The sequence below is a fragment of the Colias croceus genome, chromosome 18 (genome assembly GCF_905220415.1).
Source record: "Colias croceus chromosome 18, ilColCroc2.1".
Classification (NCBI taxonomy): Eukaryota; Metazoa; Arthropoda; class Insecta; order Lepidoptera; family Pieridae; genus Colias; species Colias croceus.
In genome coordinates this window covers 8,034,077-8,048,713 of record NC_059554.1, presented here as the reverse complement: position 1 = coordinate 8,048,713, position 14,637 = coordinate 8,034,077, and the positions used below count along the sequence as shown (strand labels likewise).

General features: G+C 33.2%; 1 protein-coding gene across 2 annotated transcripts in view; it reads right to left on the bottom strand.

Annotated features, from left to right (window-relative positions):
* Window positions 1-324: 324 nt before the first annotated feature.
* The window catches only part of LOC123699787, a 57,278-nt gene continuing 42,965 nt past the window's right edge, over window positions 325-14,637 (bottom strand). For both annotated transcript variants that reach the window (XM_045646817.1, XM_045646816.1), the window contains exons 6-9: window positions 11,812-11,839; window positions 11,401-11,485; window positions 3,688-3,864; window positions 325-3,401 (exon numbers count right to left, since the gene is read on the bottom strand). In XM_045646817.1, the coding sequence (XP_045502773.1) occupies window positions 3,190-3,401; window positions 3,688-3,864; window positions 11,401-11,485; window positions 11,812-11,839 (502 nt within the window). In that variant the 3' untranslated portion in view covers window positions 325-3,189. The remainder of the gene's footprint in view (window positions 3,402-3,687; window positions 3,865-11,400; window positions 11,486-11,811; window positions 11,840-14,637) is intronic.

The following is a 14,637-nucleotide window of genomic DNA, read 5'->3' as shown; positions in this document are numbered from 1 at the left end:
GTTTTAATACAAAATACATTACTGATAATGCCGAAATCCATTAATCACCACAACAAGAGACTCATTTTTTTAAATAATGCTCTTTAAAATTGTTAAAAATACGATAAAGAGTGACACGTAAAAAGTATCCGATAATTTATAAATATCACGACATATTTTTCTAGATCTCAACATTTAAAATATAATAAGGAATATAATATGAATTGCTTTATACTTTGATTTATATTTATATTTTATGCTCTACAAATTCCTAAAAATACACTTAAAAATCGGTAACATTCGACGACCTTTTTTATTCCTTAGCATGAAGGCAAGGCAAAGAACACACTTCCTAAAGATAAGTGCATTTAGGAATCTTTACTCTTTTCACACTTCTCTAAGTGCAATTTCGTGCAATGTGCACTACGTGTTACACCTAAGACCACTACTTGCAATCGATGTCATAATCACCAGTTAATATTAATGCTCTTTCCTTATTGCATACATTAAAGTTTCAAATCATACAATACAATATTCCACCTAGACATAACAAATATAGGTAATTTGTGTGATACCTGAAAGAAAATATACGTACATCTATTATGAAATAGCAACTTAACTATTCATCTATTATATTTCCAGAAAAAAAAATCATTTTATTGGAATTAGGATACCTAGTATCGATACCAAGTTAGATACCGGGTATCGAGCCTGCATTTAAAATACAATAATGGTACAAACTTTTTTAAAATAAACGTTGGTTTAACTAAATAAAAGTAATAACTATAGGTTGCTGCAAAAAAGTTGATAAGTCATTATAAGTTATAATATACTAAACAAGAACAAAAAGGTACTTAAAACCTTACTTCATTACATTAACTACCACAAAATAATTTATTTTTACAAATAACATATTCATTTGTAATTTAGAAATGAATGAACTGGTATTATATTTCATAGACAAAATAATTTAAACGCTTAGTGTGCGCCTAAAATATATATCGCTGTATAAAAAATACAATTTTGAAAGTATTCAAAATAAAAATCCGAAACAACGTAATATTTTTCATGCGAGGTGATGACTGAATTGTTCAGCAGCTGAGTTGCACAAAATAAACAGATAAAATCAATTGATGTTATAGTTATAAATATGTTCATAGTATATCGTTTTGTAGATTCATAGATTACCTGAATTTCGTTATTAGCACGACGTATTGCATGAGTAACATACTAAGAACATATTAATACTATTTTGATTAGGTATATTCCCATTTAAAACGATATAAAATTATAAATAATAATTTATCGGTAAGCGTCATACAAAAATATCGTATCACTATATAAATATAACTTTCTAGACGATACCAGCGTCAAAAATTTTACCAATATTAATAGTTCAGAGTACACGTACAAAAAATACTTTTAGAAAATATAAGAGAACAAAAATTACATAAGCTGCAGAATTATCGAAAATATAAGAAGAATTATAGAAAATAATTGAGACATAATTAATACCTTTATTCATGTAAGACTAAACTTTTAATTTACTATAATAATGAATATTTTATAATTTCCTACAACATCTAATTCTACATTGCAGCATTATTATTTTGACAAATCACGGTTGGAAGTTTGTGTTTGTTTTGCAATAATGGATTTTATCAAATATAATTAACAATAATGTTATAAATTTCTGATTTCATCAATAAGTAGGAATATACTACTTAATATTATACTTGTCGAAGAAATCCGAAAAACGGCATGATTCCATTTTTCTTGTAGAGTAGAGCTGTAATTATGAATCGAAAAACGATGATGTTGATGATTTTTATTAAATTCTACGTCAATAATAATGTCTGCAATGTAAATGGCAGGGCAGGGGAACTAACCGAGGTTTCCACGCCATTACAACACACGCATGTACACTGTACAGGTAACGTACGTTAGGCAGTCTTTGGGTAGGTCGGAAGATTTTAGCGACTAGTTTTACAATTTCATCAATAATTGTACTAAGACCCTAACTATAATTAGGTTCTAGAGGTCGTGGAATGATTTTTCCTCGTGTAAACTTTTTGGTCTATAACCATAGGACTCCGTTTGCTCGATAGTTTGGTTCGTTTGCATCGAATGCTTAGCCTTATCGCTTCTTAATGTTATTCATTTAGCGATTATATATATTTTTAGTACCGACCGTATTATTGGGGTAATGGAGGGATTCTACCGACCACATTCACTACATCCTAACATCAATTACTTACGTCTAAAATAGATTCTTTCATTTAAATTCTAATCCTTATAATTGGTGTTATCAGGGATCAAGCAAGTCACTTATTCTATAAAAATAAAAAATATTAATTAGATGTTTGCAATTCAATTTGATTTTGTGCGATTATCGTACGAATGTGTTGAATATTAAAATTCATTGGGAATATGCAGACTCATTACCCTGGATACGTGTTTCATAAAATATTCAAAAAGGTTTATCGTTATTGAAGGATTTATTCCTGAAGGTACATAAATAACTCAAAATAATTTATTTATTCAACATCGAACCGTACAAAACGTATAAAAAGGAAGATGTATAGACTTGCACTTAATGTTCCGACTACCAAATACGGGGTTCTTATAAACGTCTACAGTGCTTAAAGAGGTCTATGGCTAAGACAATTGATAACCTACAGTGTCGTAGGCCGTAGAGCAGAATACGAAAATCTAGTTTTATCGTCTACACACATCTCTATGACAACACAGTTAGCTAAAGAGCATGCAACTATTACTGAAAATACGACCGATCCATAATTCGTCCATCGGTTAATATATAACTCTCTCGCTTTAACCATAAAGGGTCATTGTATAAAATTCATAAGACGCTCTTCAATATTAATCATTAGATAATTGGCACATCAGTGTAATTCAAGGATTGTGACCAGCACTCTCAATGTTGATCAATTAAAATAAAAACGAAGGAGTAATGTCGAATAGATAAAACAATACATAAAACACTGCTTAGCAGTTTAAAGGAATATTTTGACACTTTCACAATGAAAGAAAATTTGAAATACAACATAAATATACGCAATTCTGCTCTGCTATACGAACCGCCTACCAAGTCTACTTTCAGCATCGAAGATTTAGCATCTACCGCATCTACCAAAACCGTTCGTAAAGTAGAGCCAGAACGCAAAATTATTGCATCGACTCGAATTCAGTCTACATCATGAAGTCCCCGCAGTCTACTCCGAAGTCCCAGTCATTAGAGGTGGTGGCAGTGTCGTCGTACTCCGCTAGCGCCTGTTCATACGCAGAGCACTCGTAGGCCGTGACGCCGTCCAGCATGGAGCAGGCTTCAGAGACGTTGGTGTGATGCATGATGGGCATTGCGTGGAGCGCGAAGTCTTCCCCGTCTTGCGACCATGTTAGTCCTGTAATGTAAACAATATAATTATGTTTAGATACTATTACATAGTAACACATATTATACATTTTAATAAGCTGGAGTCAACGATCGTCTTTTAATTAAAATTAATTGTATTATAAATTTATAAAGATAAACTAATTTATTTTCTTTTTTCTCCTTTCTTATAAGCAAATTCCCTTGATATAACAGTTAAGAGCTTCTTGTAAATACATTTTCAATAATGTGAATGACAGACAAAGATCAACAGAACCTCTAAACTATAATGTTTCTAGCCACAAAATAATACTAACTTCCACTCCACACGCCGTTCGGCAGGGTGACCCAGCCCCAGCCTTGCCCCCAGGCCAGCTCGTGGTTCAGTTGTCCCGCCAGCGGCACCTGGCGCTTGATCACGGCGACCAGTCCGCGCCCGTCGAGCGCGCCAACCGCGTTACGAGCGTTCCTATTGTAGGCTTCTGATGGTGTCGCTGGAGATACAAAATAAATTACTACTAGCTGTGTAATTCAGTCTTATAGGGAATATTTTTTGTAAGATATTCATCGTAGCTCTACTCCTCTATTAGATCCTAGTAGAGTCAAGCGTGATCAATAAATGGAGATCGACTTTATTTTTTACATAATGTAATATAGCTCTTAATTTTTAAGGCTTTTGTAACACTAATAAATAATTAGGTACCTAGTTAAATAAATCATATTCTATTTTTACACCATTATACCTATATAATACCTATACATACTCAGGCTTCTAATATAAAACTACATACTAATAAACTTTTTTTCAGGAGCCTGTAATGTAACTTTCTTTTTTTCCATAGCGTATTATTTATCGTAATAATAATATAAAACAAATGATTACCTCACAGCACAGATAATAATATTATACTACACTAGCTTAGAGCTTACTCTATTTTCATTATCATGTACAACAATATCAGGTTAAATAATAATAAAACACAATTACCAACCACATTGTGCATAACATTCTTTCAGTTTAATACTAAAATGCGTACCTACATATTTTATTAAAGAATGTAAATGAGATCATATTGTTAGAAAAGCTTATAAAAGGGGCTGGCTGGGGAGAATTATGCACAATAATGCTGCTCAACAAGAAAGAGGCAGCTGAGCCATTAACTACGCATTACTTACGGGGCGGGTAACCCGCCATATTGTACAGACAACAGATTATTTTGACATCTGGTTTTGGCGGGAAATGTTTTTTTGCTATGTGAAAATTATTTGGAAATTCAAACTGATATTATTACAAGAGACATTAATATTTAATTGCCAGTCTAAAACTACGCCAAACTAGATTAATTAATATTTAAGAGCTTCAAACCCAAATTTAAATCTATTAATAAGTATTATTGTGTGAATTAAGTACCTAATTGTATAAAAAAAAAATCACTTGATGATATTGCCATTGTTGTTTAAATCACACCTAGTATACCTCTCTAGAGATTTTCATTTCATAAGTTACACAATAATAAGCGATCACACAAGTTCAGCGAAACCCCTAATTCAAAACTACCAAAACAAAATATTTTAGTTTGTAGAACGTAATGTTTTAATTAAAAAGTATGCTAAACTCATTTATTATGCTTCTATACTTCAATTTAACTTTTATTCCCCGAGGTAAAACGTCCTTTGCTTTGCTTTATTTATTTAATTAGTTCTTATTAAAGTACAAAATTAACCTTTAGAACACAGTAAAAATATTAAACAGACTACAATTTTCGACTTATTCAACTGTTCAAGCATAATTCTGCCCACGTTAAATTTTGTATTATTTAAGTAATAATACATTTATGTATATACTTTTTAAGCTATAAATAAGGAGGCTTTGTTTTAAGCGATTTTGGGTGCGACATGACAAACGCATTACAAGTTTTCGAAATGTTCTCGCTATGAACAGGGCCGTATTATAAGCGGTAATTAAGGCAAACATTTCTTTCTTATTGCATCCGTGAATTCATGTATGGAGCATCGAGTTCATACGAATGAGCACATAAATGTTTTCATATTTTTCCTTTAAAATTTATGTTTCAGTCTAAACTCTAAGTTTAGGATCACATGAAAGCAAACATAACCAAAACGATTAAATATAATGCTCAAATCAACGTCTTTTATTCTCTATCAGATAGTTATAAATAAGTAACTAAGATTAATCTTTTGAAAAAAATGTTTTGTATAACGCAAAATACTCTTTGTGGTCTTTTCTTTTCTTGTAGATATTTTCCCTCTATCGTTTCAAGGTTCGCTACTTTAGGCTGTTACATAAAAAAACAAGCCCACACTAGTCTAATATTGTGATTCCGTCCCTGATTTTCATGTGGGAGAGGACGTGTCGAACCTTTTTTGCTCTTCCAGTAACGCCCCTGAATTTGTTTTGTGTTAATAAAGTGCTGCCGCGGGGTTACGTATAAAAAATTGTCAATCAAACCCAAAAAAAAAATTACTTTTTAATTACTTTTAATAGAACTATAATCATTTATATAGAAATCTGAACAGATTTATATTTGTTTGAAAAACATGATACATAAAATGTTAATGCAAGCTTCCACTAACCATGTCTTATGACTTGTTTTTCTTTTCCTACGAGAAAATATGAATTTATAATATTCTAAGTGGTAGAGCCCACAGAGTAGAGCCTGCTACGGCATTAATTGGGTCATGCTCGAACTAAAACATATATCTATTTATCTATACACTCATAGAAGATTGGCTTTAAAGATAAGAAAAAATATAAAATGAAGAGAGTACTGTATCTTATATGCAATTGTATAGATATTTATGACATTGTGTGGCTTTCTGCTTTATACGACTCTACAAGTTGATTACAATTCTTTGTATAAACTATTATTAAAAAGAGCCCTTACCAAGACTTCTTGACGATTGTCTCTATAGAATCTAAAATAAACTTATATAGAAGTTTGAGTTTGTCTTAAAACTAAATCCTTACAAAGCTGGACAAGCAGACAGACGACTGATCTAGCCTCAAAATCATTTAATACATCTGTATACTGTTTTAGTCTCATTCTACAGATAAACTAAATCTCTATCTTTGAATGAACATTATTATAAACTTAGTTCATTCACCCTCATAAAGCTGAGAAGCTTACGTTAATTTTCATTTAATTCCTACGTATGGTCAGACGGGTTTATTTCATTACAGGTAAGAATAGCGTTAGGGCATATCGAATTATTTAATTTAGAAACGAAACATAATGTGATTTTTTATAAAACCGCAAAGGTATTATTTATTGATGAGAGTTTTTTCTAAATTGAATAATTTTCCACTACTCCACGCTTTATAGATATTAATTTAAATACCGTACAATGAATCTTATAGCGTTTATCAACTGTTATCAACTGAATACCGTTCATCAACTGAGTACTTCATAATAAAAAAGTGTGTTATTAAAGTGAAACTTTTATTACATCGTCTCAAACTTTTTGTTACAGGCGATAAATATTTAAGCAAAATTTATTGGTTTTATTAATCGTCATCATAGATTTAAAAAGTTCGACGACATGTGTCATCCGCCAACACGCACTTGGCCAGCGTGGTGGATTATGGCCTGTACCCCCATAGGAGGCCCGTGTCCCAGCAGTGGGAACATATATGGGCTGATGATGATGATAATGATGATGATTAATCGTCATTTAACTCCGCGAAGCTTCTGTTATTTAAAGTCCAGACCATCATTACGGTTTCGAGAAAGTTCGGTCATTTAGAGTTAGTCCTAGTTAGGCTTAATTGCGGGTCTATCCTATATTTCTCATTCAGATAAGACGTCCATATCACTCTGGGAACTAGTAATCTTAATCTAATGTTAAGATGTTAAGCCGACGCGTTTGTGGTCTGGCTCATTTTATGTTAGCTAAGTTAATTAATAACCATAGTTAAGATTTACCTACAAACAACAAAAAAAAGACACAGTTGAGCACAATAGACGGTCTTATCGCTAAGACAGCGATCTCTTCCAGGCAATCTAGTGGTCAAGGAAAAATAATGAAAGTATAAGTTTATGGGCAAGAGGTGTATGTGTAATGGACAATTAAACATTTTGATGGACAATGGAGCCTGACAATATAAAGATCTGATAGCAATTCCACACGTATCAAAGTTACTGAACTCCGTAATAAAATACAAATTGTATTTCTTTGCTCCGTATTGTATGGAATATACTGAGGGATACTCAACAATATACACTTACAAGGGCCAGTAAATTGAATTATAAATTGAGTTTAAGAATTCCGGTCGAATTTGTTCATTGTTTACGCCGGGCCCTTTTAAAGAACAAACAAAATGACCAAAACATTGTCCACCGCAACCCAGCTTAAAGCAAACAAATATTAATATTATTATCACAAACAAAGAAAATTAAATGCCCTGAATTTCACAATTCATGTTTTAGAGAACATTAAACAAGAACGTTAAAACGAGAAGGACAAGGGAAGTCACGTAGTTTTTATTGAATTTTCGACTTACAAAGAGCGCTATCTAATTTGATGGAAAGTCGTGAGCTGTTGAAATTAAAACGAAAGCTTATAGTTCAGTGACTAAATAGTTGGGATTTTGAAAGAAAAAATTTGACTATTCTATACGAATAATCTTCTAATATATAAAAATCAATGCCACTTTTCGTTGTAATTCCATAACTCGAGAACGGCTGAACCGATTTCGATAATTCTTTTTTTATTATATTCCTTGAAGTACGAGGATGGTTCTTATGTAGAGAAAACGTTAATATGTACCACGGGCGAAGCCGGGGCGGACCGCTAGTATAATATAAAAGTACTAGCTCACTTGTACTATTTCTGGAGCATGTCTGTTAGGTTTCGTAACTATTGCTGGATTTTAGGAATTATTTTCAATTTGACCATGATTATATTTCTATTCTGGACTACACTCAGTAGGTATATAATTCATTTCTTTTGATTATAACGCCCATAATGATACTTTCATAAAAATAATCACGTCAAAAATATTTTGAAAGATCTCGCCAAAGCAAATCAGTGATGGCTGTATTAGCAAAAAAAAAAGAGAGATGCTTTGGGAGCTCCGAATATGAATGCAACGCTGTCGGTATCACGTGCAAACATTTCCAATTTAGTTTTCATTCATTTATTGATAGCCGTCAAATTGATGAATAGTTAAAAGCGTGGCAATTAGTATTTCCTGCATTTTTAACGTTTGCGTATAAATTCACTGTTTTTGAGTTCTGTGGACTGTGATGCGAACGCGGATTTTACTATTTTTGACAAGTGAAATAAGGAAATATAAATGATTTTTCAACCTTTATATTATGTTATATTGATATCTGGCGCGTGTATTGCTTTTGATACTAATAAAACTGATTTTATTTTTTAGTGCTGATTTACACAGGGTCAGTAACTGACTACAAATTCGAGGCAAATCAGTGCTGACCCGAAAAAAACCCTGTGTAAACAGATTTGAAGTCAGTACAGAGGCTTGAAGTCTATGTAAACAGTTAAAGTAAGTCGCGGCGCCGAATTTCGGCGCCGCGACTGACTTGTCTACTGACCCTGTGTAAATCAGCACTTAATGAGTTTCTTTTACCTTAAAAATATTACTTTTAACTTAATTAGATTATAATTTTATTAAATTATATTAGATCTCATCAAGCCAGATGCGACAAGATGGAGAATATATTATGAACTATCGCGCTACATTTAACTAGCAAGTAGCAACTATTGAAACAAAGGCGCATGCTGAAGCTTACATATTTATTATTTTCTTAATGAACAAGTAAATAGTCAGCCCATTCAGTACACTTGCGTATTTTATATATTATTTTAATCTCAGGCACGTGAAAATTGTACATGGGATTAATTACATGAGTTTTAATGTCGCCACTTCACAACATTCCGGTTTTTATATCGTAACGAAGTACTGGTATTATGGAAATGTAATTTGTTGAAATAAAGTGATGAATTTCAGCAGCTTGTTTTTGTAGAGATAATTATTGAGGACTTTTGAGTAGTGTGTATAACTTTCTGTAGGTAAATCAACTTCTGTAGTAAAAACAGTCCAACAAGATTTCATTTTTTTTAAGCAAAAAGAACTCATATAGTCATACTACTAGCTGTGCACTCAGGCTTTTCCTGTAGTACACTGTAAAGATTGGTTGTACCATTACTGATTTTACTGACCATTACTTGGACTCATGCACTCATATCATCACATGATCAAATGCATAGCTGACGATTCTATAATGAAAATACAGACAAACATGTCATATAATATAGATTAGTTGAATTTATAGATGGGAAAAACCTGCATGGAATCCCTACAGCTTCGTTGAAAAGGCCGTGAGTTATGTTACCAACTAAAACCCTCCATTACGATGTGATTCGAATTTATAGTATCGTACTTAGCAGCTCTATGTCAGGATTAGTTTTCTAGATTAGTACATAAATTAATTTATGGAAATTCAAAAAACACGACCATACTACATCTTGCATTCATGGGCGTAGCTAGCCCCATGGCTTATTGTTGCCCCACCTTGACCCCATGCTCAAGGTGGGGCAACAATAAAAAAATAATATTAAGTAACTAGCAACTGTATGTAGGTACCCAAAGTCTTCGAACCTCGTGCCGGTGGCACGGCCGGCGGCTGTGCCGCCGGCATTTGTGAAGGCATTTGCGAAGGCATTTGCGAAGGCATTTGCGAAGGCATTTGCGAAGGCATTTGCGAAGGCATTTGCGAAGGCATTTGCGAAGGCATTTGCGAAGGCATTTGCGAAGGCATTTGCGAAGGCATTTGCGAAGGCATTTGCGAAGGCATTTGCGAAGGCATTTGCGAAGGCATTTGCGAAGGCATTTGCGAACGCATTGGCGAACGCATTTGCGAACGCATTTGCGATGGCACCTTCTTTACCTTGAAAACTTTTTTATAACACTCACTTTATTCTGTGTATTATTCTTATTCAAAACACCTTATCGTTCACCTACCACATCACGAAATAGATCCAAAATGTGTCCCTATCTTCAGCCGTTTGGTCGCTGGGCGTATGACAATTATTTGTTAGTCAGTCAATGTAGAGGTAAATAATACTAATGTTTAGGTCTCATTTTCTGTGTCGACTGTCGGCTTTCGAGAATCGAGTGTGAATTTACTTTCGGATATTAACCTTAGTAGTTAGTACCTGGATAGTTCAATTTTTAGATTTGGTTAAGTACCTTCCAGGTCAAAGCCTGGGTGGGGCAAGCGCCCCACCCTGCCCCACCGTGGCTACGCCCATGCTTGCATTATGTTTGCGGTTTTTGTGAGAAAAAGCGGTGAATCACACGACAAATAAGGCGTAATTAAGTATCAAATAAATTCGAATTAATTGGGACCGGGGCTGATTCGGATAATCGAAAATTCTGATAATCAGACAAAGACTATTAGTAAAAAAAAACAACTGTCACACATGGAATAAACGTACGTAATTAGGGTCTTCCTTATAGCTTTCTACCATAAATTTGAACCACTGATTGAAAAATATCTGGACTCCAGCAAATTCCAACTCATTACAGCTAAACAAAACAGAGATTAGGTAGGTAGGTACTTCGTTTTAATTTTTTGTATAACGCTTAGTACCGATTCGGATAATTGGCGATTTGGTAAATCGGCGTTCGGATAATCAGAGTCTTACTATACGTAGGTACATCAAAGTGCAAAAATAATAAGATCTTAAGATTACTTTTTTTTAAATCTAGTTACACATAGTACATGGTTGACGTTCCATGTACCCGGACAGAGCGGTTCGGATCGTCATTCTTTATTCGAACCGCTACTGGGACTGGAACATGCTTCCTGAATCTGTGTTCCCCGATGAGTACAATTTGGAGGTCTTCAAGAGGAGAGTGTATAGGTACATTCTAGGGAAGCGCGCTCCATTTTAGGCCACATCTCAGCTTGCCATTAGCCGAGATTATAGCCAAGCGCTCCCCTATTGTACAATAAAAAAAAATTAAAAAAGTTACTTACGTCTAACTCTGACTGTCGGTCGCTTGAAGGCAGTGCGGAGGTAAGGCATTGACATAACTAACTCGATGTGGGGCGGCGGGGGCAGCTGCAACGAAATTTACGTTAATTCCATTATCTGTATAAATAAAAGAAAGTCTTGATAGTAATAATTCAAGAAATACCGCAGTATTTGTATCTGCTTGTATTGGATTAAACTGTGAAAATTTTGAAAAGGTTAAAATAAATTCTTGATAAATCTCTGGTTGTGATTCGATAACTTTATATATTATTTTCCATAATTTACCTACACTAATAGAAGAATTAGTAGTAGAAACTACTTCAAACAGATTATAAAAAATTGAATTATAAAACACACGTAGAGCCACGTTTAAAATTCACAATATTGTTGAATATCTGTTCAAATATACTCACTGTTTTTGATATTGCAGCCATCCATTCCCTTTGAAAGCATCAACAAAAAGAGATAGTTAAAATCTAAATCGTTCAGATACATAAAACTATGTTATAAGTTTGGTTTTATTGCAAATCACTAATGAAGCTAATAGTCTCTCTTCTACAAAGAACTACATGATTGAGAAAAATAATTTTTTTTATTAATACCTTTATTTTGATCATGTGTTTCTATACCCAAATTAAGGTACAAGTAAGAGACATTTTGAACGGCTAATCTTATCACAAGGGATCGCTATTTGCATACAAAATTAACGCACCTATTCATTATTCTGTATCCGTAATCCGCAAATCCATATAATATGGCCGCTATAAATCAACGCAAACAAACCATAAGTCTCAGACTTCATATAAAAGTCTAAAAAAGTTCCTCACTAGAAGCTATAAGTCACTCAGTGGAGCTTACTAAGCTCGCCCTGAGGAACGCGGTTGCTTATAGCAATTTATTACGTGATGTTTTCCACTATTTTTACCAAGGAATATTTTACAGTTCAGATGTGTGTGTAACGTTTTTAACAGAACGCAATGGGGAGTAACAAATGCTTCCGGTAAAGCTACACGCTGGTGAGTTTCATACTAAATCATAAATATTGCGTGCAATATTATGTAAGGTTTTAAAATGTATAAAACTTATATTTGTCGATAAGACTTTAACTTTTAAACGTGTAAAACAAATGAACAAACGTTAGGTCATTAGCAGTCACGGGAAACTGTTTTCTCTAAATGTGTAAATATATAACGAACATCCAATTACTTATCTACCTATAAACAAATGAAAAAAATATATTTGGACCACATTCGCTTCCATCACTATAGATAATATATCAGCACATTTTATTTCGCCGTCGCTCCATGCGTTAAGCCGCTCATTTGTCAGTTCTCTCTTTTATTTAGCCCAGCGCCTCTGAGGTCCCTGACAAAAGGTGAAGCCGGGTAATATACTGCCTGAAAAGTATACTTTACGTGTACGTCCAATCCTTATTCTATTACATTTCAGTTCGCTGGTCACGTACAAATGAGATATTTTTATGCACGCAGCTTGTTTCGAATTTACTTTTCAATGATCATTTTTTTCGTGTGAATTTTTTTTGTAGTTAGTTAAAAAGGTTTTATTTATTGACGGTGTGAAATAATTTATTCTAAAAATATATCGAATTGGAAATAGGTATATTAATGTAGAGCTATCAACGACACTTTTATACAATTTGATTGATTTCAATCTCTCGATTCATTCTTCTCAAGTAGGTATATAGGTATATTGGTATTCAGAAGGATGTTTAAAAAAATGTTAAGTACATAATATAATTTATCCATACGCCTTTTAAAGCGAATAGTGAAAACGCGCAAAAAAAAAAATAAAGATAGCGCCTGTCTAATTTTATTAAGAATAGGTATCTATGATAAAGGTTTAAAATAATATGCGAGTGTAATAATATTATATGTGATAAGATTATATAAAACAAAGAAATAAATTAAAAATATCTATGAAAATGCAAGAAAACCAATGCCTGGGTCTTTTTAAAAATTATAATCCTATAACAATTTTCATTAAAAATATACATACATATTGAACTTGTATCATAAGCCAATACATAATATATGGCGGTGACCTACGCTATCCAATCACTTTCCTATTCCCCGAGGAGTAAAAACTTTTTCGATATCACTTTCAAAATAAACGAACTGTATGTCGCTAATGGCATAATACTCGTATGCTCGTATGTTTATAAACCTCTCAGTAAACTATTAATTGGAAGCTTTATAATTAAGCCCTAATAATTTTTTTATCAACATTATAAGTAAAATACGTTTACGAAATTCAGCTGATGTGCGAACTTTTAAGACTTTTAAAGCGCCTCATTAAAATTACGAGCAAGATGTCCATCAGCGAGATGCCGTATAAATTACGCAGGCGTTATTACTTTCTATATTACAAAGGTTGTACGCATTTGTTACCTTAATAAGGGAACGGAGATAATTAGTATCTCGCTCTTTGTTGCACGTGGATAGGAAAATTGTTCTCTGAGTAATGTGAAATCCATAGTCATAAAGGAAAACTTAAAGAGGATAATAATTTACATAGAAAAGTTTTATCTCTAGATTCTAGTGCTAAAGAATTTTTAATCACATATTGTCTCGTTCCATTCTACTCTGCTAACAAAGTAGAGTTTGAAAGAGATAATTTTTCTGTCATCAACCATGTTTCATTTTCATTTTTTTACAATGCATGTTAACTCTGCAAACTGTCGTCTGTCTGGAGTCTTATTTGTGAATAAATTATTATCGACAAAATTATATTACTGATTACTGAAATTGTATCTTCAGTAGGTACTTAATACGTAAACTTGGAATTATCTATTTTTTTCAGAGATTACAGTTCTTTTAACATTCTATCCAATACGATTACGAATCGGAAAACCGGAAACGTTTCACTATTCTTAGAAAAAATTTCTTCGACGTTCGCAAGACTTTCGAAATTTATCTTAAACGGAAGTTTTATTGTTTTATTATACACGTAGATAAAGTTTTAATAACGAACGAGTTTGAACAATAAAAAGTATCAAATAAGTTAGGAACGTGGGGCTGTCGGAAATGACGTAGCGTTTGCGAAAAAATTGCCCGCCCTCCGAATGTCGTAGAAGTGGTAATCCGGCGAGGATGAGAGCGATAAATAACCACTCTATGGGTATGTGCGTAAACAGTTCGAATTGTTTTTTTGTAACTTGGATAAGCCCTGTTTGGATGTGTCGATTTATTAACGATGACACGATATTCCTATCGCTTAAC